Raw genomic sequence first — 27,357 nt, 5'->3', positions numbered from 1 at the left:
TATGAAATTACACGTTAACTCTACAGTACTAACAAGTTCCAGTTGCTTTATTATATCTTGCACCATTTACATGTGTGGAAAACTGTTACAAAAGGCATAAAGTACTTTGAATTAAAATAGTTTCTAGTGCATTGATGTGATGGTGGTGGGAGAGGGGTGTGCTAGCATTGCATCATCTTTTAAGCCATGGTTTCATTGGAAAGAAGTTGCTTCTGGCACCTCCTTTGCTTAGCAATGTTTGTCCAGTAGCTGGCAGGATTCCGGAAGTCCTTTTTCCAGGCCCAATCTGTTTTGCTTTTTGAACTGTACCCAGCATAAGGCTGCTTCTAAGAAGGTATATATGAAAGCTGATGGCTGGATGGTCTTCATCCATAGGTCATGTGGAAGAGTGAGAAGGGCTTTAGAGGAGATAACATCCAGAGGAACTAAATAAGGTTTAGCACAAGGTTTAGAACAGTGGAAGCAGGAGGTAATTTTCTCCATCTCATCTCAAGTAGAAACTAAGTTCAAGTAATGTTCTTCCAATTATTACCACAAGCAATGCTCACAACAGAGTAGCAGCTACCGTGTTTGATTGCTAAAGGTCCTTTTCCCACCATTGTTCACCAAACTGTTTGCATTATTAATTTTCAAAGAGTCCAACAGGCTTTTGATTCGTTCACTTGCTGGTCCCTTCCTTCTCTTCTTGCCCTTGACACAGTTACTTGCTACAGATGGTAGAAGTAAGGCCGCCAGTCCCCAAGGCTGGCTATTACTCAATGAAGAATGACCTTTATCTTCCTGCTGTAAAATCCAGGCACACTCTCTGGCCAAAGCTACAAACCTATCCAGCTGGCTTTGATTAACATTCTTGCTGATATTGAGGGCCTGTTCAAAGGGGTTCTGGATGTAGAGAGGAGAAGGCTCAGGCTTATTTTGCTCCTTTCCCTGCAGATATTTTAAAGATAGGAAAGACATACATTTCACATGGGTATTACACACACAGCAAACAGAACAGTTCAGCTAAGTTATTACAGCAATATTAGATATCATCACCTGATTGCAAAGGTCCTTTGACCTAATAAGGAATTTCTTTCATAAAAAGGAAAGTAGATGTTCATCAACTTAGCCTGTCAATCTGAACATGTCATTTCCCACTCTTTGCGTAGGTTCAATGGCTACTTCTTGTTCACCAGAGCACTTTTAAATGTCTCATCTCCTTCAAGGCAATGCACATCTCCACATCTCAGATTGTCTTTGATGCAATTCTCCCATTCTCTCTTCTACACCAGCAAGAAAAGTTTCAGCCTTCCACTGTTGTCTCCATCCTGCCTTTTATGCATGGAATGAATACCTTCTCCCATGTTGTCCTTCATGCACGGAATGATTTCTATAGCTCCATTTGTTAAGTCAACATGGCTACAAAAATCCCTCCAAAACGCTCCATTCTTTCACAATGCCCACTAAAGAGTTAATGATTTTTTAAAAGCAGTAAGTTATTTCCTCCCCTGGATTTTCCCCAGTGCCTCCTGTCTTTTACATGTCACTCTCTCAGATTTTCAGCTTTTCACAGCATGGTCTGCCTTCTTGTGTTTTCTACAGTGCTGAGTACCATTTCACTATTATAAAGTGCTCTTGTGAGCTGTTTAGGCAACACCAACTGCTGCGCACTGTGGTGTAAAACTCATGGGCTCTCTCACAAACTAAGGAAGGAACCAATTCCATGCCAGAGTCTATTTCAGGTCCTTGTCTTAGGGCACAACTTATTGGTTAACAGAAAACTCATAAGTACCACCAAAACCAAGCAATTCTCCTGCCAACGATGCCCTGCAGTCCTTGGAGGCTTCGCCCCTGGCTCTCTCAGAACTGAAAGGAGAACACACACTTCCTTTAAATCTCTTGCTGGTTCATGGACAGGAAGGTAGCCCTTACCCATCTATTTTACCCTATTACACAGAGGCAATTGTGTAACACAAACACACAAACAAATTCTCTCTTATTTGAAAGGAAGAGGCCAGGTAGTCCTTATACAGGTAACAGAAAGCAACAACACAGAAGAGCTGAAGGCCCGCTCCATAGACCAACTTTTAAATGTGACCTACGTAAGCAGTTTGGTCATTTATATTTATGCAAATTCTAAAAAAGGGTTATCTTAATTAGTCACAAGTTAATAATGTTCAGGTTGTGTCTGCAAAGTAACTTTTCTGCCATGTCAACCAACTGATAAGTCCACACATACTATGACACCTAGCAGTGTTTGTGTCAGTGTCTTCTGTGACTATCTGGGTAGGTATCTCCCAGTGTCTGAGCAGGAAACTGAGTGCCCAAAGGGTACACTCACATAGCAGCACATGGGACAACATACTCTGGGATCTCCTGTCTCACAAAGGGCTAGTAAAATACAGATTGGTTAAGCCAGTTACACAAACATCGTTAGGGAGTCCTGTAAACGTTGCAAACAACTGTGCTGAATGAATTACATGAAGAAATGCATGTGCCAGAATAGCTCTCTAAGCAGACACAAAACATGTAACTGTCAGAGTTACTAACCAGATTTTATCCATTATGAGTGGGCACACCAGCCATGGTGAACAGCTATACCAGTAAATAGTTTCAAACTCAGTTAGAAGTTGAAGTATGGATTGGTTCTAAACTCTGGGTTCCCAATCCAGATCACAGTTATTTAAAACTGCAAAGTGTTTAGGGATACACTGTTTGTATGAAGACCAAAAAAAAAAAATGTTGGATTGTGTTGTACAGTCTAGGTTTAAAAAAAAAAAAAAAAAAAACAGCTCTCTCATCACAAAAGTGGGACAAAGAAGGCAGCTACTACTGAACAATGACACCTCTCATGTAACAGAGCATTCAGCTGAGAAGCTTTATTGACTTATAGTGAGTGCTTTATAATACAACAAATAATTAGTGCTGCAGCACAATCAAGAAGTAGGTGATCAGTGGTTTTGCTTTGTTCTACAGAATTTAACTCTGTGAATCTGACTGCCAGTTTTAAAACTAGTTTTATGGATAAAATCAGTTTACAGCTATTCTATGTGTAATTTCTGCAACTGCAAAATGTGCTACACAATTGCAAAACACAAAAGGTTTCCTGAATGATACTATTTCCTTATGATCATAAAAGATTAATTTTCTTATTATGAAGAAATATACATTAGATAGTTAGTCATGTATTAGTTAGTAGGATAAATGGATAAGGGCAGCAGAATTTGGCCCTTTATGCAGTATTGCACATTTGTACCTCTCATATAATGAGAACGGTGACAGTTAAAGAGTAATGGGAAGAGATTAAAATGCATTTACCTTACGAATATTTATAGAGTTCTTATTGAAAGCAAAATTCCCAAAATATTCAAAGAAGTCACTCAGCAGCACATCTGAAAGGGAAAAGGGAAAATAAGGAAAGGGATATGGTTCTCCCAGAAATGGAAAAAAAAAATTAATGTAGATTCACCTACCCAACGTTTCTGTATTTTCTGTAGGCTTAATTTCGTTCAAATTGCTAGCAAAGGTACAGTCATGACCTTCGACTATATGCTTATCTTCTGCATCTGAAATGACAAGATGTGAACAATGTATTTAAATGTGATATACAGTAAAAAGAAGTCCCCCATATTTATTAAGCATAACTCAGACATCCTCTTCAAAAAGAGAGCAGTACCTTAAATCAGTGCAAGTGGGTACAGAAGATAAACTACTTTTTACAATTCACAAATTTAAACCATTTAAATCTTTAATGGGGGAGGGAGAGTGCTTAGGACTAAACAGGAGATTTTTCAAAAGCACAAATGGGTAAGTGCGTGATTCCTATTTGTTCCTTTGAAAATCAGCCACTAAGAGCTTGGCTACACTTGCAGATGTAGAGCGCTTTGAGTTAAACCAGCCTTCGGAGAGTGCAGGAGGGAAAGCGCTGCAGTCTGTCCACACTGACAGCTTCAAGCGCACTGGTGTGGCCACATTTTCAGCGGCATTGGGAGCGGTGCATTCTGGGCAGCTATCCCAGCATGCAAGTGACTGCAACATGCTTTTCAAATGGGGGAGGGGAGGTGGAGTGTGACAGGGAGTGTGTTATGTGTATGTGGGAGGAGAGAGAGAGAGTGGGTTTTAGGATGGCTGAGAGTATGTCAGCATGCCATCTTATAAATTCAGACAGCAGGAGACCCCCCACCTCTCTCTCTCTCTCACACACACACACACACACACACACACCATTCCACACATATGGCTTGTTTTGTCTCGGAGCAGATAAGCAGCCGGCTGTCAAAAATGGAGCTTTCAAAGGGCATATCCGCATTCCTGCAGCGATTCAAAAACAATGTCAAGAGTGGTCACTTGACTTAAGGGGATTATGGGACGTTTCCAGAGGCTGATCAGAGCACAGTAATGTAACACCTCGTTCACACTGGCGCTGCGGTGCTCCAGCAGGGGGCACAGCAAACGTTATTCCACTCAGCAAGGTGAAGTACCAGCACTGTAGCCGCGGAGTCAGAGCACTCTACGTGCCTTGCCAGCGTGGACAGGTAGTGAGCTAGTGTGCCCAGGGCTCCTTTATTGCGCTGTAACGGCAAGCGTAGCCAAGCCCAAAGACATTTTACACAAGGAGGCCTTGCTTATGGCCTGTACCATCACAGATCAGTAGGGTTACAGACACAAGTAAGGGTTGCATGATTAGCATCCTTCCTCTCAGATACTTATCACAGTGCATTGGGATTTTTCTTGAAACATTTCAAGATACCAATTCCACTGTGACTGTCGTAATTCCACAATCAAAATTTCAAAGAGAATTAAAAAATAAAGCTTGTCGGTAACAGATTTTGAAAGCTTTAAAAGTTGTTTTTACTTCAAAACTATTAAAATTTAGCATGCACTTTAGCCTTTATTCTCCATTTCAAAGCCTGGGAAGAAGCATGTCTAAAGGTTAGAACAGATGACTGGTGAGTCAGGACTCTTGAATTCTATTCTATTCTAATTTTTCGCTGGCATACCTTCTTTGATCTTGGGCAAAACCTAATCCATTTACCCATTTATAAAATGAGTAAAAGCTACCTCACAGGGACATTGTGAGAATTATTTGCAAGTCGCTGCGCCCTCTTCGATAAAAGTCAGTCAGAAAAATATCTTTTGCTTTTAATTTCTTTAAAAGTTTGATATTGATGTCAAAGTTGATGAGTATAAATAACATATTATACCAAATGACAGTGAAAAGATTATATTACATGGTAGTTTATGGTTAATTTATTGAGGAACAGAAGATCAGCAAATCAGAAGAAACAACCACCTGGACTTTTAAGAAAAGGCTGATTTTAAATTGTCTGATGCACAGAACAAGCCCACTCTCCGAGCCAGTTAAAATAAAGCTTTTCTATAAGTACTGCAGCTCTCCTACTGGAATTAAATGAATAATTTAGTCTCAGATTAATGGTGTCAATGGAATTTAATATTGTGACTGGAAAAATTTAAAAAAGCAAAATAAATCTAAGTGTCTGATTCTCCAAAATATTCATCTTGCAACAGTGAATCAGTAACAATGTTCAATGACTTGGACGTTCTCTCAAATATATGGCATTTGCAACCTGCAAGATTATTTTGGACCATCAAAAATGACTGAGATTCACACAAAACTCAATGAAACCAGAGCGGAGAGAAAACACGAGAGCTAGTTCAGTCCTACTCCAAAATGGATATGTTCTTACCCGCTAGATCTTTAAGTTGGTCTAGTGTTGGAATGATAGGTGGTGTTCTCTTTTGAAGGAAAAACAAGGCCATCATTGTTAGAGAGAAGTTTGTAATCCAAGGACCGGGAATGGTACTTGTGATGCCATGTACACGGGCCCAGCACCGTACACTGAACACAAGAGCTCTTACACGTGAGTCAAGGCTACCATATATATAAAGGAGTTCTGAACTTCTCATGGCAACTCTGTGAGACACAAGTCCAAGGAACAAATTGTAAACATTAAAGAGAATCACCAACTGTCAAACGTAACCATAACGCATGCTGCTCTAAGACGTAACAATTATAAAGAAATAGGATCTTTTGTTCAAATTGTTGCATATGACATAAAAGTAGGAGAGAACATCAGAAAAGGTCTAGGATAAAGTTCCAGATGGCCCTTAATTAGAGATTTAAGTAGTGGAAGAGAAATACTATCAGTACGCTTTAGGAGTGGAATCTGCATTGTGTAAAATGTCCATTAAAAAAAATGCAACATTACAATGGAGAAATAAAGCATTCCAGAGTCAGAAAATGCAGAATTAACTTTGAAAGTGCAGACTTAAGTTAGACTCTCATGCTTCTGAGTATTTTACTATACAATAAATTGTCTAATACAAAACAAAATACAATCTGGAATTTCTTAGATAACTTTGGATACAAAGGGTTACAATACAATGCATTCAAAAATCAAGTAAAATCTAAAAACCTTAATCTCAATGAGATCTACTAAGTCTCAGTGAGATCTACAAAACAAGCCACATTTAAAGAAAGTCAATTCAGCAGTTTTCAAATTATGAAGGTTTAAAGTGAAACATCCCCAAGTTTGTGACAGTCCAGTGTAAAGTTTTTTTTTAAAAGCAAAGTATTAATACCACAAGAGGCAGGTACGGATACATGAGTTACAGGCTCCCAGCATTGCACGTACTCCTCTAGGTTATGAGGCATCACCTCAAAAGGACAAACAAACTTCCTAAAATCTAAGTCAGATTTTGGGAGTAGAAAAGTTACTTTTCTTTTAAAATGTAGACTGTGCTGAAGTACTTTACACCATCCCCAATGTTCTATGCTGTTTTAGAACAAGCAAAAGTGAAGACAATTCCTCCTCCATCTGTATATGCACCAAAGGAAAAAAAAAAAAGCTTTCTACATGCAAAACTACTGAACCACATTTTGCAGTCTTAGTTTGTTCCACAGCCTCAGTGCATATATCATCACTGCACACTAAATCCAAGCTCTGATTCAGATTTGAGCACAAGCCCACCTACCATCCACACCCAAATCTGCCTGACTTTGGTCAGCAAGCACTTAGGACCTGAGTTCTAGTACCCTGCTAGTGGGTGGGTCAGTCTGTCCCACAATGACTAAGGTCTAAACCCTGACAATCTGCATGGTGGTTGCAGCTTAAGCTGCAGACCCAAGATAGAAGGTCTGTGTAGCACAGAAAGGATGTTTTACAATAACTGGATCTGGCTCCCAGATGTACTAACCCCAAATTTACAATGCACTGTGGACACTCAAGTGCAGGCTTGGAAACAAAGTCCACAAGCCCAGATCCCACAGACCCAGGTTTAAAATGCAGTGTGGACATAGTCTTAGCATGTCAAAACTTCAATAAAGGCACCCAGAGTACACAGTTAACTTTAAAAAAAATTTCACCTCTGATCCGAGTACAAGTTCAAAGGAATTTCTCTCTAAAGTTTATGTGCAGTTAAAAGAAGGAAGGAGGATTACGATCATGCTATAAAAAACAGATCAGTCTACATACACACGTCAGTTACCACATTCTCCCTTTTTCACATGGCTGTCCACAGGTAGATTTTGTGAAGAATCGGAGAAGCAGGGAAGGGTACATGTTTAACTCTGACTTAAAAATGATAATGCAACAAAAGATTTAAGTGGCATACAAACTACAGCAGTAGGCAATTTAAGACCCTGTTTTCACTTGCTTATAAGTCAAACTAACAGGGAGAAATTTTCCATGCCAGGCATATGTCTTGGGATACATTTTTTTTGGAAAGTTTAAGCAAAAATGCTTCAGCCATTTCCCAGAACAGGACTAGGGAAAAAACACGTTTTGCCTATGTTAAAATTCACATTCCACTAAGCAGCTCTAGTGCCTCTGTGCTTTGGAGTTGGGACCTGAAATTTGGCAAGGGGTTTGCATTGTGTCAAGGATGCGCCTTTTGCTGTTCCCATGAAATATCACCCAAATGTGGCCAAAGTTATAAACTTTTGAAAAATCTGTTCACGTACACATAGTAGAGATTTGCAAAAATTTGGCAGCTAAATTCTCCAAATTTTCCATTGTCACTGGACATATTCCTGTGTTTTTATGGGTTTGGGTGTGTAGCTTTATACGCACAAGAGAATAGCAGCTCACAAGTCACAAGAAATGTAACTAAAACAAACAAGTGTCCAATGGACAACAGGGAAATGGTAAAGAAACATTTCAGTTAGAAGCTTCCAAGAAGTTATTAGCTACAGTAATACAAATAATAGTAAACATACTTATTTTTACTGGTACTATCATTTACAATTAAACAAATCTAAGTCTTGCAGTTATCAAGAGAAGACAACCTCATCTGGTTCTACAACAATACTGCCCATACAGTAAATTAAATTTTGGCCCATAGTCAGTGATTAAATGTAGTTCCTTGCTTTGCTATTCTCCTCTTCCTCTCTTGTATAATCACTTTTATCACTAATGTACAAGATATCACAAGTAAATACTGCAGGTGATGCAACAGTCTCAGGAAAAAAAAGTCCGAAAAGTAAAGAGGAGGAATACCAAAAGTAATTACAGACATAACTCAGGAGCTTGTTCCAGTGTCTTCTACAGCACACCAGATCTTTCCCAACCCATGATCAATAAAAACAAAACATGTACATGCCTCACTGGCATTCATGTGGCTATTTGGTACATGTAATCAAAAAATGAAAGCAAACCTAGGAAGAGAAGTGGCAGGCCAAAGGGCTATTTTTAAGAAACCTACTCCCCCTATTGGGCATCATCATGAAAGGCATCAAATACAGAAACATCAAGTCTCAATTCCTTTCTCTTAAAAAGAATTGCCTGTTTGCTGATTAGGTGGCAATATGCTAGGCTAATATAAAATAATTACGAGTTTGTCTGTGTTCAGTCCAAGAAAAAGAAAACTTCAAATAACCTGAATCTGATCACTGAAAGGCAATTGAAGAAATATAAATTAACATTGGTATTATACAATTGCCTAGTTTTAAAAGCAAACAGAGAAATCAAAAAAGTTAATGAAAATCCCATATATTCTTGATTTCATATCCATTTTATTATATTGTTTTATATCTGTCTATTATTGTATTCACAAGTTTTCATGTCTCTAGTTTTAGAAAGTATTTATAATCTGTATTTTTACTGTTAAATTAAAAAAGTCCAGTCCTCAAAATTAGTCTTCAAAAGTTTTTTTTTTTTTTTTAAAGTTGTCAAATATATTTCCTACTTTAGACTCGTGTAGAAAAGGAAAAAAGTTATCAAAATGTATCATTTGTTTGATATACAGACACACATACAGAAGCCTATAAAAGTAATTTTCATTATACCTTTCCAACATACATATTATTGTTCTATTTACATTTTTTAAAATGCTACTGCCATATCATTACCTATTGTTAGTTGTCAGGTCACACTGGAACCCCGTTGGTTGATGGGAAAATCTCACCAATGGACAGCGAGCATTGAGTATCTTTTGCACACCCACACAGCCAGGGCCAAAGTTGTCAATGCAATCACCAATCACAGAGAGGATTCTCTGTGATGCTATTCTTTGAGAAGGTACTCTCTTCATCTGATATTCCATATAAAAAGGACCTGTTTTCTAACACAAAAAAAGATGAAGGTAAATTACCAGTTCTGAAAATGACATAAGATTCTGGGACACTTCTGAAAGACAACAGGAATCACTTGCAAAGAATGGTTTGTGATTAAAGATTTAAAAAAAAAAAAAAAAAAAAAAAAAACAACACACATTGCAAGTAGTTTTTAGGACTCGATAAAAGAAAACATTTTAAAATATCACTATCTTTGCCTCTCTTACATTCTTTCCAGATTAACAACTGGGAAATTAGAAATTCAATTGCTTAGATAAATATACGAATGCTGTAATTTCAGTATTGTATATAATAAGTAGTACAGTAGTTTCCAAGATTTTTTTTTCAGTTATGTAAAAACAGAGAGGTCAAGATGAAGCACACTGTTTTAGAGACCTAATTTAATAAAAAACTAAAAACAAGAAGTACAACCAAGCCACAAAACATGTTATTTCCTCTTTTGAAGAAGGTATTTGTTAGCTTGTACCAACCACATTTGTGAGGTTCTTTGTTAAAGAACATTTCCTTTTAGCTTTTGGAAAATCCCAGAGTTTCAGCACATTGGTTTATCATTACCTCATAATGCAGCCCAGCTTCACTATCTCAGAAAAGAAAGCTAATGTTCTATGTATTTTATAGAGTCAGAACAATTCTCTATTGCAGTATTCTAACCATGCCAATGTTCATTTTCCTATAATGTGTCCTTATACCTGCTAATTCATGTCCAGTTTAGGTTACAGTAATACATTTTTATTCACACTTTTGAAATAACTAGAATATTTTAAAAAAAATTCTCAGACCTTGTCTTCACTGCATGCTAACCTTGTGCTCAGCCTGTTTCCCCTCTTAATATGGTATGCCTTCACACATCCACATCTGCCACAAGGCCATCACCACACACCAAGCTATAGGGCACACCATAAGGCAGCTTTTAATGAGTGTTGCTATTACGAGGTTTAATGAAGAGAATACGTACAGCTGGGGCACCCATAACAAATTAAGATATCCTGGTCTCCAATACCTTTCCATAAACCCACTGGGCACCCCTGCTATGCATTACTTTGCCATCTACTGGTGCTCTCACCCATGACTGGAAGCGGTCTACCTTCAATCCCTTTGCTCAGCATCCATGGTCCCATCCCATCTGCAGTTTCTCCATGCTTGCCCACCTCTGGTGTTTGAAACAGAATAGCAGCCCCTAAGCCTGTGTATCAGCCACCTAACTATATGAACACACCAGAATTTTGATGCAGCTTTGGACTAAAGTGAGCAAAATCCACATTTAACACCAGAGCAAAAATATCACATTGATCATGAGATTGACCAGATGGGACAGCAGGACACGGAGAAGGTAAATGGGATACAAGATGAGCTACTGGAAGGCCAGAAATAAAAAGAAGAAATTTGGTGAGAGCCCCAAAAACCTGTCCATTTTATGATGTGTTGAGAACCCCCATAAGCAGAAAAGCCCATTTCAGCACAGACTCATCTTTAGAGCCAGTGTGGAAGGGAGTCTGGAACCTGCATGTCTGTGACGATACAACCCAGCCTCTCCTGAATAGCCAGCAAGGAAATGGAGCAGAGGAATTGGAAGAGGAAGATGGCCTTAGCCTGGGAGAAAACCTTTGCCCCGATGTACAGGAGCTGTTCCCTTATACAGCCCAGAAAGTCACAACATGGTGAAGGCTTCCCAGGCAGAGGAAGCAATGAAGGACTCAGAATGTCAGGCCAGTAAGATGGAGCCTGTCACCTTTGTTATTATGCAGAATATTACAAAATACATACATTAGCTTATAATCCTAACTTTGATTTCAGTTAAGGGTGGATGCAGCACCATTATGCTTGAATATCCTCCACCCCCTCCCTCTCTTCCAATCATGCTAGTCAAAATGGGGTATAGGCAAAGAATGCAAATTGGAACTTCACACAGTGGTGGAATGCAGCAGCTTTTTTTTATTTTTTAAATGAAAGTTTAAAGGTTTGTGAACAGATCCTGGCCAAAATATAAACTGCCATAAAATTGTACTCAAAGGCACTCACCACTATCCCAAACCACCTGCATGTTCAGACCCCATGCCACCAGTGCAGCCAGTTTCTTATGGATATGATTTTGGTCCAATCCTGGAGAGTAACTCAGCTCAGGACAATTGCACCTGTATTCCCCTTCCATGCATCAGCAAAGTCATCCAGTTTTAGGGTTGCTCCCAGCCATCACCTCTCTTGGGAAAAGACCAGCATCTTTCTGCTTCCTGACTGACATTTTTTTAGGCTGCACAATTCCCTGCCTACACTGTGCTATTCCCAGAAAACCAGACAGACAGCCTAGAAAGACCAGCATCTGCGCTTCACTTTCTCCTTAAAAGCTATAAACTGTGTAATTACCAGACATCTCCTTCTAAGCAAGCATGTTTATTCTTAAGATGAAAACATTACATGGAACACATACTAAAAACAATAAAGAGAACCTACAAGCTAAGAAGCTTACCAGAGGTCACCCCAACTCCAACATCAGGCTCTGGCAGATGTCAGCTCTTCCAACTTCCCCTATGGATTGAGGCCCCCTTTTAAATAGAAGATTCTGTCTGTTTGCTGAATCAGCAAGAAGGCTGTGAGTCAGTTTAAACTCAGGCTACTTTAGCCAAAAGTCCTTTCTTTGTCTGTTGGTCTCTGGAGAATTCAGTTAGAACTAGTCTCTCTGAAGGTGTTACAACCTGAATGAATTTGCCTAATCACCTCACACTGTCCAGAATTATTAAGAGAGCTGTGGTCACCTTCCCCCTTGGAATTATATACAATACCCGGCCCACAACTATACATAAATTGAATATAGTAAAATCCCCCAAAGATATTGCAGAAAACTGCCATATCTGTCACAGAAATGAAACAGAATCTTTCACTCAGTAAAAGTTTCAGGTGATCTTTGATATCCCTTGGTAAGCCTCCCTCTGCCACTGTAGTAACTCAAAATCACTGTCCAGTCATTTATCAGTCCATCTGTCGCAAGACACAGATTTCTTTAGCATAAAAGCAGGGCCTCATTCCCGATACCTGGAATAACTGTTCCATCTTCCATTCTGGTATCTGAAGCAGCACATCTTGTAAGGATGAAGAGAGTGCAATATACTCATCACTGCTGCCATGTCTTCAAGTAACAGGCTCCCCACCCATTCTCCCTTCTCCCCAAAATTGTTTTGGATAGTCGGAAGGTAAAATTAACTTGCCATTTATTCTCCTGGGATAATTCCAGGCAGAAATTTGATGTCAGAATGAAAGTGCAAAGGGAACAGTATTCTTTTGAGATAAAAATTTGTTATTTTACATGTGGCTTCATAGACCGAATATAAAATTGCATGAATTCAAAGGCATGCAATATTTTTCCTCTGTATTTCAAGAACAAGTGCACCAGCATTAGACTCATTAAGGAGTGGCCTGGCAACCAAGAGACCACTCTATCAGTGATATGATGGAGTTGTCGGAGAGAAAGAGAAAGGAATTTATTTCTCTAGCGCATGCACCAGCACTACATTTGAATACAAGGCAAAAGCCCAAATGCATCATGCAACCCCACTGTTCAGCCCCATTGTACTCACCATGTAACTTGACTATGCAAGCATAAATGCCATCCCTTACAGTCTTTGCTGTAGCAGACCCTGTGGTAGTAACAGGTTCATTTTTTGGTTGTCTGCAAGTATGCCTCGAATCATGATTGTTGGCAACCCAGTCAAGTACTCTCATTTAAGTTCACTTATATTGTGAAGCACACAATACACCCCAATCACATATACTGTGCTAAACACTCTACAGTCCAAACAAGTCAGTAAGCAGTGCCATTTTATCTTTAGTTGGCCAAAGGCACATTCCACTACCAATCTGCATTTGCTAGCATGTATTTAAACTGCATCATTCTCTTGATGCGCATCAGAGCCAGCAGACTGAAACCAGGGGAGCAGAAGACACCTTAAGTTGCCTAAAGTCACAGCTGGCATGGACACTGCATTGATTTTGGGCGGGGTGGGGAAGATAACATGTCAGTTTACCCAAGCTGAAACATGCCAGATATCTAGAACACCCTGGCATCACGAACCCAGCCAGCGTATCTGATGTAAGTATCCATGGATATTCCCTGGAGGTACACAAGAGCCTTCATAATGATGTAGTATCATTTCCTATTAATATACTTCCTTGCTTGAGATGGTGGATGGGTATGTGTCCCAATCAATCGCACCTGTGCAGTTCAGGAAGCCCATCTGTTTAAGCCCTGCAATTATTTCAGGAATATTTCCAATTTTGGCAAGCCTGGAGGACAGCACATCATTAATTGCCTTGCCAACTTCAATGACCACTGAACTACCTGTAAATTTTCCAAACCCAAATGGATTGCCAACAGATCTGCATCAGCCTGAGGTTGTCAGTTTTCACAAGGCAAAGAGCAACACAATTCAGGACCATTACCAGCTCTCATGCTTTCTGCAAGGGCAAGGTCCTCATGGAGCTGTGTGAATGTGTCTTCATGTGAAAGTGGGCTCACTGCTGGTCATCTCATGTTTCCATCACAAAAAGGTCTCATCAGTGAATGCTTGTATTCCTGGCCCAGAGGCAGTGGTCTGAGGAGGGGTTATCTGCCATTACAAACAGTACCCGCTCAGTTCACACCTCCGCGTCCAGAGAGTCCTGTGGAATTGCTGTTGCTATGCTATTTCTAACTGCAATTTGCTGCCTCTGTCTTCTCTAGCTTTAAAATAATCTTTGAAACCCCTGCCAATGTCTTCTGGTAGCAGATGGTGCAGGCACACGAAAAAGAAACACTGCCTCCATAAAAAGCAGTAGTTTTAGACCCTGGTAATTAGGGAAAGGAGGATCCATACCTTCGGCCAGCACATAGCAACACAACACCACACCAACTAGGTCACTGCCAGGAAATGAATTTCATGGGCCTAGACCATTCCATTCAACAATCCAAACAGTGAACAAACAAGTTGCACAACACCACCCCGAGGATATGAGCACAGTGTGACAGTGAGTTGTGGCATCATGAATCTCAATTTACAAGCTCAGATAGCTGTACTGTTTGTCATAGCCAGTGCAGCAAAAGGGTATGACAGCAATGTGCTATCACCAACAATGTGGTTGCACAGCAGCAGGGCAGGCTACGATGTGTTGACAAGCACATGATTACTTACCCCATGGTTACATGCAGTGAAGAAAAAGTTTCATGCTATTTCCTTCTTTTGACACAGCATCATTACATATGGACACTATTTGTTTTTATCTTCAAGTCCACTTCTAGCTACTAATCTGACAATATTCTAACTGGATGAGCTCAATGAGAAAACCCAGAATGGCTTTTGTAGCCTCACTGACAATGTGTGCCAACTAAAACAGCAGCATTACCAAAGGAAGTGGCTTTAGTATCTTGATTGAGCAGAGCTCCATTAAATGGCATCAGCAAACAATAGAGTAGGGTTAGGGAAAACAAGCAAGATAACCTGTAGCTTTAATTTTACAATACAGGGTGGACAAAAATTACTATTTTTTTAAATCTGATTTCCATTTAAATGGAACTCTTATTTAAATTAAGTACATTTTGATAATCTATGTAATCTATAAAAATCATTTAAATTAGAAAAAATATTAGGCAGGACATGTTTGTGGCCAAAGTTTTAAAGAAAGTCAAACCACTGAACTGGCGGAAGTCAACGGCCAAGCACATGTAAACCAGCTTTTGACAGCCTTCTTGCAGGTGCAGAAAGCTATTTTCCTAACTTCAGTTTATTCCACTAATTCAGTTCAATGACTAATTCATTAAAACTTAAGAAACCGACTGGTAGCTTAACTAGAAAAGCTTATTTTCCTCTTCCAATCTATGAACAAAAATGAATTGTCGGATGAGATCTACAATTCTGAAATCCTGAAGGACATGGCAAACAGAAACAGTCAGTTCAATTCCCTAACTACAAATAGTTTTTTGTTTAATAAATCAGTTAGGTTTCTAACAACATATTTTTTGCATTTAACTTACTTTTTTTCCCTCATATATCCAGCACATTTAAGATATTTTTATCAGTTAAATAAAACTAATTTGAAAACACTGTTTTTATGCAGTTAATTCCAATTTCCAAATAGAGCTTGACACAAATCACAAGTAAAACATTAAATCTAGTGAAGAAGAAATGCATAATTCACAATTTTCTAACATAATACAAAATGTAAAAATTAAGAATGAATGAACGTACACTAAGCTTAAACTGTTTAAATAAATGTGCATAGATACAGTCTATCCTCCTGGTTAGCAAGTAGTAGTATCAGTTTTAATGTAAAGGCTACGTTTAGTTGCAAAAACAACATTTTAATGGTTACCAACTAATGAAGAATCAACTTTTCTTTAAGAAAATAAGTACAAATGCAAAACCAGATTTCAATTATTTAAATCAAGATTTCCTGCTTGCTGATTTAAATCAATCCACCCTATTACACTAAAGTGCTAGATGCCAGCTGGACAGATTTACTAAAAAAAATCCAGAGCAAGACATCTCAGACCTGCTCACATCCTGGGTAATGGCCAAGAAAGATTTTCAATAGAAGGAGGTTCACCTATGGAACACTGTTCTTGAGTTTAGCTCAACTGACTAACAAAATATTTAGAGGTTCTATAAATGCAAATTGCCAACATTCCAGTACATTCACTGCATTCATTTTTATTGGCAGATGTCTTCTCAATTTGTTCGATTAATGAAGTTAGTTGGTGCAGTAGAGTAAATTATACAAATCCAGTACCAGAAAAACTTGCCCAACTGCTGTTAAGTGCCAATAATTGGGCAAAATAAAAATTACTCATTCATATACTTCCATGAGGCAGTGAAATACAGTAGCATACGTCAGAGGTGGGTCACAAAGAGCTGAAGTGAGGGGTCATTAGACAGACTGTGGCCAGATCGACACTAGAAAGTTAGGTTGATCCACTTATGTCGCTCAGGGATGTGAAAAATATGCATCCCTGAGTGACATAGTTAAGCTGACCTAACCCGGGGTAGACAGCTCTAGGTTGACAGAAGAATTCTTCCGTTAACCCAGCTGCCACCTCTTGGGGAAGTGGATCAACTACAGCAATAGGCGAACCCCCTCCACTGTAGTGAGTGTCTGCACTGAAGCAGTACAGTGGCCTTGCTGCAGCAATTTAAGTGTAAACACGGTCCTAGTCTTACAAAATATGTGTCCGAGAAACTTAGGACACGCATGGAAAATTCAACAATTTTATATTAAGTTTTTAAACCTCCATGATCTAAATTCTCAGAAAAAAATTCTGTGTGCCTTATTTTAAATGAGCCAACTTGGAAACAAATTGGTTACTTCACTCAACAAGTTCAGTTTGGGGGTTTAAAGTATAGCAGTCTATTCTAAGCCCTAAGGGTTTTGTCCTGGTGCTTGTCACTCTGGCATCTGAATGCCTCAGCATTAACTATGGAGTGCAGTTGCTGTATACTAGAGTGAACACTACAGTTCACTACAGATTACTTCTTGCCATGATGAGAAAAACTTCAGTTTATTTTTACTCTGTTTCCACATCACAGTTGTTAATTCATTAACGGTCTCTATTTCTGTACACCTCGTCCCAAAACACCGAACCTCTTAGACTCTTGTGAGAGACTTTATCTGAAATCTTTTAAAAAACTTCAGTATAGCATATCCACTGTTTTACTTATATCACTATGTGGTTAAATCTGTCAAAGAATTCCTACAAGTTAGAGACATGCAGTTTACCCTTACCACTCTTGTAGGGCTCCTCCCAATTTCATCCAGGTCCAAAAACATGTCTAAATCACATCCTAATTTGCCAAAGGTATTCACTGAGGAGCCAAATGGCTTCACTGTGCACTCTGGGAAATATGCACATGCAATTTCCTGAATCAGAGAACAGGCTAGAAACCGGAGCTTAGTGTTCTCCTCTGTTAGCTGATACTCATCCATTAGGGTGTACAACTGACTACTTACCTAAAGAAAAAACAAACAATCAATCAAACAATCAAAAATATATGTTAGTTCCATTTTCTTATTTGTTTGCTTAGCATCCAGTCTTTCTGCCCTAATTTAATACTCCCCTCAGAAGCTATTTCTTCAACTCCTTAAAATGAATGTCAATGGTATGTCACTCCTATAGAAGTAAACGAAATATTTACAAATTAAGGTGTCCTCTAGAGCTTTAGACACCAGTTCCTTCATTTCAGAAACCACCACCAACACATTTATAGATATTATTGAGGATTCTTCCTTATGGAGCAGCAAAGTAAAACCCAAAGGAAAAAGAAAATAATAGATCCAAATGAAAACATGAACAGTGTAGGCCATGATACCCAGCATTTTGACTCCTATCAGATACTAAAGTATTCACCATAAATGATGCAAATGCATCCTGAATGTCCTAATTCCCAAGCTATTCAACTCGCCACTGAGGGTTAATCTAGCTCTAGCCTGTGTGGTTGCAATTTGGTAATGGCTTTTCCCAAAAGAAAAAAGAAAAAAAAAAGTATTTTTGTTTTGAAGTAGTAATGGAATGTGCCCCTCACCTCCACAGATCCCTTCATCCTATCAAGCCATCCAGTCCATTACTGGTGCAATTTCCTACTGCAGGAGAGTGCCCCCATTTCTGTTCAGTCATCTGCAGTGGGTGCCATTAGCTCAGCTCTGAAAGGTATCCCAAATATCTTTGCACTGATAGCAGTAGTGCATCAAAGAAGGTACTGTGACAGCCTGTGCAGAGTTCTGGAGTACATATGAAATTCACAGGTAAATAAGAGGAGAGTGAAGAAAGGTAGAGGGATACATTCCTCAGCTGGAGAGCAACACTGGTAGGATTCCATAATTCTCTCAGACATTAACACTGTAAGCAATGTCCTACTTAGCTTATGGCTAAGGCTTTCCTGTCTGGGACTCTCCGACCATACTCATTGCTTGCTACCGTTGAAGAATCTAATCACTATATATGAACCAAAGTGGGCAGTCATTGGGCAAGATTATAGTCCCAGTTACAGCACTGTATATCCAAAGTAACTCAGCACAAGTCAATGGAGTTATACTGGTGTAAGAGTGTAAATCCAGACTAAATCCTGAGTAACTCCATTGGCCAGCCTGCATTCCTGGTATGGGATAGTACAGAATGCTTAATCAGGAATTCTGCTGCTACTAGATAGGGAACATTTCCCCTCTCAACAATGTTTCCTCTATGGAGACCTAAGTCCACCAGTCACTTCTGTCTTGATCAGTACATATATGTATTTCAGCCTTAAAAAAAAAAAAAGAAGTAGATACAAGAGGTATATTTTACTTATAGCCTGGGAACCTGGTCCCATATTGTAATACTCCAAGAGCCCTCATTCCTATTACCTTCAAGAGAAGCTTTAGTTAGAGTCATAAATAAAGAGCAAAAAAACCTTGCTCTGGACTGAAGACTCAAAAAAGGTAAATATTAATGTATTGTAAGACTTCTGAAAACAGTATTTTCCCCCAAAAAATTGTAGGGAAATTGTACAAGTCCTCTATGTTCCTGTCTTAGCCTGATATGTTACATTACTCAGACATTATACTTCAAGGTGTCAGCCCTACTCTCACAGTAGTTTACTTAAACATGCACCTCCCTCTCCCTTCCACCTCTTTTCACCATTTTTTCCTTCTAATTTTTAAAGCTTAGAAATATCAAGCCTTTCTTGTTTTTACTAATGGATTCAGATTTGGGCTCAAACCTCAAGCGAAGGCGTAGGAATAGTGGAAATAAATATCAGTTTCTTGAAGAGTCAACTGTTTAATACAAACAGGTGTTAAAAAAAGACTTGCAAGACTGAACAGAAGTAGACCATCTCATTCAGAGATTGTTTTCATACACAGTAATGGTCATAGCAACTAAAGTAACCACTTCACGTATTTATTTCAATTTATGAAATGCATTTATCCAAGGCAATCCTCTAATAGATAAATATTTCTGCCCAGTGGAATTAACCTGTAAAATCCCAAAAGAATCTTTAGATAATTACACATTTCCATATGCAAAATATAAAAAAAAAAGAAAAAAAAGAAAAAGAAAAAAACAAAAAAGTAACCTTAAGAGAGCTATAGCCATAGACTTACACTGTCAGCACTACAAAGCTTCTGAACAAGATCATTGACTAAAATGGTGGATTGCTTATGACAGTGAACTGGTACTTGATCAGCAGCTTCAATCGATGGGTTTTTCAGTGTTAAAGTAAAAAGTCTAGATTTAAATGGAACAGCACATTCCTCTTCAATGCCTGGGGTTCGGGTAATATCCTGTAGTGAAGCTATGCTGTCTTTTTCAGAAAATTCTACCACAGCGTAGGTACCCTAAAAGCATTAAAAAGTGAAGAGACATGGTAAAACAGCTGGTACAAGGCATAAACAATTACATTGATATTACTGTTGCAACAGTAATCACAGCTGTCTAGATACAATATGATTTTTAGCCTATGCATTTCACACTAATTCACACCTCAACACCTTTATACTCTTTCACAAGCTGCCAAAAAGAGAATTTAAGACATATACCATTTGGCATAATGAACAAATTTCTGCATTAGAAAGTAATCAAACTAATGAAAATAAATATTTATTTGCACTAGTGCTAGAGTTAGGAAGTTGAATGTCGTGCAAATGACTATGTTCTGCTGTTAGGCAAGCAGACTGAGTGGTATGAAAGTTACTGATAGAGCGTTAGCCCCATCCAAAAATGTGTGCTATCAACTCATTTTGGGTGTCACTATTCAACTAAAAGAAACAAATCTTGACTGAAAAATTTAGAAGTAGAAATAAAAATTCTTGATTTATTTAACATCTTGTAAAATTTAACAAATATGAAAAACACACAAGTAATTTGTCAAAGAAAGGTTTCAGAGTGGTAGCTGTTAGTCTTTATCAGGACTAAAACAAACAGGAGTCCTTGGGGCACCTTAGAGATTAGCAACTTTATTTTGGCATAAGCATTCGTGGGTTAGAACCCACTTCATCATATGCATGGAGTGAAAATACAGGACCAGGTATAAATACATGAAAGGATAGGGGTTGCTTTACCAAGTATGAGGTCAGTCTAACGAGATAAATCAATTAACAGCAGGATACCAAGGGAGGAAAAAAAAAAAAACTTCTGAAGTGGTAAGAGAGTGGCCCATTACAGACAGTTGACAAGAAGGTGTGAGTAACACTAGGGAGAAATTAGTATTGGGGAAATTAAGTTTAGGTTTTGTAATGACCCAACCACTCCCAGTCTCTATTCAGGCCTAATCTGATGGTATTGGTTGGGTCAATTTCTCCCTACTGACCTCACACTTGGTAAAGCAACCCCCATCCCTTCATGTATTTATACCCGCGCCTGTATTTTCACTCCATGCATCTGATGAAGTGTTTCTAACCCACAAAAGCTTAAGGCCAAATAAATTTGTTAAGTCTCTAAGGTGCCACAAGGACTCCTCGTTATTTTTGTCAAAAAAAGATGTCCAACTTTTGAGAGAGACATGAAAACTGAATTTCTTTTTGCCCAAATCCAGCTTTTAACAAAAGATTTTAATATAAAATACTCCAAGTACATACATAGCTTTCATAAAAGTAGTGACTGTTAATTTTTCCATGATGGGACAAATACTTGAGAAATTTTTTCTCACTGATCTTGGCTGGGCAGTTAATTAAAACAGTCCGTTGTGCTTGCTCTAGCCTTTCTGCTTGCACCTCAGGAAATGTCTTCTTTCGGCTACTGACTTTAGAATCTGTGGGAGGGGGTAGAAAAAAAACTCAGCATAAAAATGTAGGTTTTATACAGATTTTGGTAGCTTGATGTTAAGGAACCTACAGAACTCAATTTAAAAAAAAAAAAAAACAACAAAATTTATAATGGGCAATCCCCCAAAAGAGAGGTTCTCCGCCCACATCAATTTCTCTTCACCTCCCTACTGTTTTACTTGTTCACCTCTAGTTTTCCCTTCTCCTCCCATGTGTGCACTCCCAAGAAGTTTGCACTAGTGCCCTTTTTCAGGACACAGTATTTCCCCACAGACACTGAAAGGAGCCACCGTGAAACTGGGAACAAAAAGGAACAACCCCGCCCCACCAACGAACCAACAAACAAAAGCCATAGGAGTGCTATATGAAAGTGTAAGTGCAATTCTTCCACAATTTTACTGAAGTCAGATAAGGAGGAAAACCAACAACAATGAATTCCCACCCCTGTATTTCTATATTGTACCTGTTATGTTAACATTAACGACTGGCTCGCTATTTTCTATGTAAAACATCTACTTAAACTGAGACAGAGCATATTACAGTTGAAAGCAGTTGTGATACAAATGCACAACAATCAGATAGTGACAGATCCTTCAGCCCAGCGGGTCTCATCCTTCCTTGATCATAAAACTTCATACAGAATAGCCAACAGAATTGGGTCTGGAAACTCATGCCAACTCCCCCTTAATATTGTGACTACGTCTTAGTGTAGTCGTCACATTTCTCTTTTCCCCCTTCTTTGTTTTTTCCTTTTCTGTCTTTTTTTGTTTTACTTTCTGCTTTTTATCTCTCCCTCTTCCCCCCCCCTCCCCAATTTTCTCCCTCATTTCCCAACTTTTTGCTTATTTTCCCCTCCCCCTCTTTTATCTGTTGCAGGTTCTGTCATCCTACCGCAGTAGCTGACACTAGATCAGTGGTTCTCAACCTATTCACCATTTTGGGCCGCATATGCAGCTTTCTGTGTGTTATGTGGGACTCATCCACACAATACATATACTATCTGTATGGTCCTGAGGATGACACATGGGCCACATCTGTGTGCTGATTGGGCTGCCCATGGGCCGCAAGTTGAGAACCACTGCACTAGGGAATGCTGCTCCTTGCATGCTGTCTGCCTCTGTTGCACAGAGCTAGCAGGCAACAGTGCTATTTAGTGTCACCTGAAGAGGAGCTGGTGGGAGAACACACAGAAATAAAGAGGATGAGCTGCTGCCTCTATCTGCAGCACTGAAGCTGGGTTTCTGAACAAATTAATTATCAGGCTTACACAGTAGCAAAGTGGTACTGAACTTTAACAGTAATGATTAATATGTGTTGTGCAAACACATGACAAATATGATCACTGTCCAGTCTATGTGATGCTTGCTAAAGCTATTCCTAGCAGGGACTTTTGTTTGTTTATTTTTAACATAAGAATCATCTCTTGAGAATCCCAGAGATTCCGTAAACTCAACTTTCAATGATTCCTGAACAATTTTCTAGGAATAACTGGCAGCACTCTATGAAAAATCATATTGATCCTTTTTCAGTCTTTTGTATTTAACTTTAAAAAAAAAATCTTTACACAAGTTCAACTGATATGCTTAATGAGAAAAAAGGTCTAGCTTGAAAAAAAACTAGTCGCTAGATACTGAAAATAATATATTTCAGTTTTTAAACTTTTGTTTCTTAACATGACCATTCAGGAAGAAAAATCAAGATAGGATGTATTCAAATGGGTTATTTCTGGTTTGCAGAGATTAGATTTAGATATTTTAACTTGCATGGTATGCAAGACAAAAAACTACTAAAATATAAGCAGATACAGTTTAAGTCCTGATTAGACATAGCCTGAAACAGAACCCTGGAATTACCAACGAGTACAGTAACAAATGTGACAATGCTCTTCAAAACTAGACGCTTAGTACCGCATCTTCCCTAGACACATATGCCCTCCACCCGCCTTTTGACAAAAACAGGATGGTTATTCTCCCTTGATCTTAGTGATGCATATTCAGGAACTGGTATATGGCAGACAAGGACAGCTCTGCCACATTCTAACATAGCGGTGTCTAACATGCAGCCCACTGACTGGAAATAAGGTGTAAAACTTTTAACAATGAGTATACTCAACCACTGGAACAATCTGCCAAATGTCATGGTGGATTCTGCATCACCGGGCATTTTTCATTAAAATTAAAAAAAATCGCTCTAGGAATTATTTGGAAGGAGTTATTTGGCTTGTGTTAAGCAGGGCAGCCTAAATGAGCACAGAAGTCCTCTCTGGCCTTGGAATCTATGAATTCTGCAACGTGGTCTCATTTCACACGGCTGTGCAGCCCCTACAAGGCAGGTACACACCTCAGTCTGAGAGAAGGCTACTAGTTCTTGTAGCATCTGCAGGCCACCTGCTCCTGACGGTAGCTGGGAGCGAGTTTGCATGCAACCCGCCCGGTTTGTACACAAGCTGCCAACGCAGCCCCTCAGCTAGGCAGAGTCTGGCCCCTCTCAGCCCTAACGCGAGCCACAGGGGCTGGCAAATGAGTCCCACGACGCGGCGGGGCGGGCACTACCGTTCCCCAGAAAAGCCCGGGCACCGGCCGCGGCGCTCCACCCGCGAGGCTCCCCCGACAGCCCCGCCCGACTGCGGGCTGCTATCACCCTCCTGGGCCCCAGACAGACCCCGGCGCCCAGCAGCCTCCCACCCCATTGTCCGGCAGCCGGCCCCTCGGCGCAGTGCAGCCACCCCCAGCCAGGCCCTGTCCCGCCACAGAAGCCTCCTCACCTGCCTCCTCTCCGCCAGGGGCCCTCCGCGCGGCGGCGCCGGTGGAGCTGAGCCGGACCGGGCTGAGGCGCGGCCTCCCCGGAGCGCGGCGCGTCTGGCCTATCCCCGGCACGGGGAAGCGCAACCGGCACCACAGCAGCAGCCCCTCCATGCGAGACGCCATTACCGGAACGTGAGGTATGGGAGAGGATAAGCCGCCGTGCGCAGGCGCGAACTCCCGCGGGGTACGGAGCGGCACGAGAGTCAAATCTCGTACCTAGGTCTGCTTCTTGGTTACCGCCGCCCAGAGTCCAGCCCCCGCCCCCTCCGAAGCCAATAGGAACCTCCCCCCGGGATCCGATCCTCCAGCCGCCGCCCGTCACCGGCCTCGGGCCTGATCCTGCGGGGTGAGGGCGAGCGAGCCCCTGCTCCCGGGGCCGCTCAGCGTCCCGCAGGCGGGGTCCCCGGCGCCGCCGGCCCGCTCCGCAGGAGCTGATGTAGCGCGCACCGAATAGCGAAGAGCCGCTCCTGCCGGTCATGCACGGCGCCTGGCCGCCGCTGTGCGGGAGCCCTGGCCTGAGCGGGGCGTGGAAACGCGTTTCGGCTGAAGGAGGCGCTCCTCGCTGGAGCGGAGGCACGAGCGAAGGTCCCAGTCCTGCAAACCGTAACCCACGTGCTAATCCTCCCGGGGGCAGCGGGGAGGGCAGCCTGCGACTGCCTAGTGCGACGGTGCCCACGGGCTCCTCCTTCCCGGGACATAAAAGCAAAGGCGGCTGTGAGACAGACACCGAAGAGAAAAGGGACGAGCCGTGCAAAGGTTTTGGGAAACAGCCAGGCTGGGGGAAAGTGCAGTCAGGACCCCGTTGCCAGTAAACTGATTATTTGATAAGGCAAAATAAAATACTGCATGTTCCCTATTCTTGTTAGTGGTGGGAACACACACAGTGAGCTCCTGCAGCAAAGTCAGGTTTCAGAGTAGCAGCCGTGTTAGTCTGTATCCACAAAAAGAAAAAGGAGGGCTTGTGGCACCTTAGAGACTAACATTTATTTAAGCATAAGCTTTCGTGAGCTACAGCTCACTTCATCGGATGCATTCAGTGGAAAATACAGTGGGGAGATTTATTATATACACAGAGAACATGAAACAATGGGTGTTACCACACACACTGTAAGGAGAGTGATCACTTAAGATGAGCTATTACCAGCAAAGGGGGGGGGGGGGGGGGACCTTTTGTAGCAATAATCAAGGTGGGCCATTTCCAGCAGTTGACAAGAACGTCTGAGGAACAGTCAGGGGTTTGGGGGGGGGGGGAGGGGGAGAAATAAACATTGGGAAATAGTTTTACTTTCTGTCATGACCCATCCACTCCCAATCTCTATTCAAGCCGAAGTTAATTGTATCCACAGATCCCTTAATTGTAATTCCAATTCAGCAGTCTCTCGTTGGAGTCTGTTTTTGAAGTTTTTTTGGTTGAAGAATTGCCACTCTTAGGTCTGTAGTCAAGTAACCAGAGAGATTGAAGTGTTCTCCGACTGGTTTTTGAATGTTATGATTCTTGACGGCTGATCTGTGTCCATTGACAGAGCCAGAAGTCACCTACTACAGGACAGGCCCAACAAAGAAAATAACAGAACGCCACTAGTCATCACCTTCAGCCCCCAACTAAAACCTCTCCAACGCATCATCAAGGATCTACAAGCTATCCTGAAGGACGACCCATCACGCTCACCGATCTTGGGAGACAGGCCAGTCCTTGCTTACAGACAGCCCCCCAACCTGAAGCAAATACCAGCAACCACACACCAGAACCACTAACCCAGGAACCTATCCTTGCAATAAAGCCCATTGCCAACTCTGTCCACATATCTATTCAGAGGACACCATCATAGGGCCTAATCACATCAGCCACACTATCAGAGGCTTGTTCGCCTGCGCATCTACCAATGTGATATATGCCATCATGTGCCAGCAATGCCCCTCTGCCATGTACATTGGTCAGACTGGACAGTCTCTACGTAAAAGAATAAATGGACACAGATCAGACGTCAAGAATATATAATGAGGGTGTATAGTAGATAGAGCCGTATAAACATGTCATTGTATAAAATTTTAGTTTGTACTGACTTCACTAGTGCTTTTTATGTAGCTTGTTGTAAAATTAGGCAATATTTAGAGGAGGGGTCTTCCTCCTGGAAGACCTCCGTGTGCCCCAGAGGTACATGTACCTCTGGTTGAAAACCACTGTCTTAGAGGACACCTAAGTGTTGCAGGAAGTGATTTAGGTCCTCACTAAAAGAAAAGGAGTACTTGTGGCACCTTAGAGACTAACACATTTATTAGAGCATAAGCTTTCGTGAGCTACAGCTCACTTCATCAGTAGCTCACAAAAGCTTATGCTCAAATAAATGTGTTAGTCTCTAAGGTGCCACAAGTACTCCTTTTCTTTTTGCGAATACAGACTAACATGGCTGCTACTCTGAAACAGGTCCTCACTAGGTGGCAGTCTGTAATTCTGGCTTGCCTCTAACTAAACAGGTGCTAATTTACTGGAACGGAGTGTTAGATGGAGCTATGCTGCTGGAGCTGTTGCCTTTTGGATGTATAGACAACGGGCGCCTCCTGGTAACTGGGGGGGGCACAATGTAAAGGGGGGGAACATGTCACCCCCCCACCATGTCGCCTCTGAGAGGAACTTCCAGCTCCACCTCCCTGGGCCAGAGCTGCCAATTCCACCAGCTCCTGGGGAGCTGGGGCTACAGGAGCAGGGAGCATGTGCTTTTGCAGCCGGCTGGGGCCAGCCCGGACCAGGGAGACTCACAGCACCAGGGTCTACCTAGAGATCTTGGACACCTCAGCAGGGGGAGAGGCATGGGCAATGCCCTTACCTCCAGCTGAGCAGAAGCCAGGGAACCTGCTCCCCGTACCATCCCCAGCGACCCCTGCACCCAGCCCTGGCCTGCTGCACTTTCCCCACCCCACCAGAATTATCTGCGAAGGAGGGATCTGTCCTTCTCCCTTTGTGCCTCTGCCCTCCCCCCCGGCATATTTGGCCACTTTCGCTGGCAGCAGAGTCTGGGTGGGGAACAGGAGGGAGCCACCTCTTATGCTGTCTGAAGATGGCCACTCCTGGTAGCTGACCCAGTGCAGCATGACAGCTATCTGAGAGAGCCTGGTTAGGAAGGCGGCAGCGGCCCACCCTCTTCGCTCACTGTCCAGGCCCGGCTGCCAGAGACAGGGTCTGAGCAGGTCAGAACGTGTGCAGGGAGGGGGGCTCTGGCTCACTTG

At 41.2% G+C, this 27,357-nt stretch overlaps 1 protein-coding gene across 2 annotated transcripts; it reads right to left on the bottom strand.

Moving 5' to 3' along the window:
• Positions 1–26: 26 nt before the first annotated feature.
• Positions 27–24,428, bottom strand: LOC119852120 (mitochondrial poly(A) polymerase). Of its 2 annotated transcripts, XM_038393092.2 has the most exons (9): positions 24,093–24,428; positions 21,143–21,315; positions 19,670–19,903; positions 17,318–17,542; positions 9,350–9,561; positions 5,688–5,914; positions 3,453–3,545; positions 3,298–3,371; positions 27–927 (listed from the first exon to the last, which is right to left on the bottom strand). In XM_038393092.2, exons 1-9 carry the CDS (start codon positions 24,253–24,255, stop codon positions 562–564), a joined length of 1,767 nt encoding a protein of 588 aa, XP_038249020.1. In that variant the 5' UTR covers positions 24,256–24,428; the 3' UTR covers positions 27–561. The 2 variants fall into 2 exon arrangements, with proteins under 2 accessions (XP_038249020.1, XP_043365443.1); XM_043509508.1 differs by lacking the exon at positions 19,670–19,903.
• Positions 24,429–27,357: the final 2,929 nt, after the last annotated feature.

This window comes from Dermochelys coriacea, chromosome 2, assembly GCF_009764565.3.
Source record: "Dermochelys coriacea isolate rDerCor1 chromosome 2, rDerCor1.pri.v4, whole genome shotgun sequence".
Taxonomy (NCBI): domain Eukaryota; kingdom Metazoa; phylum Chordata; order Testudines; family Dermochelyidae; genus Dermochelys; species Dermochelys coriacea.
The sequence above is the reverse complement of the archived record's forward strand: the minus strand, read 5'-3'. Positions and strand labels throughout refer to the sequence as shown.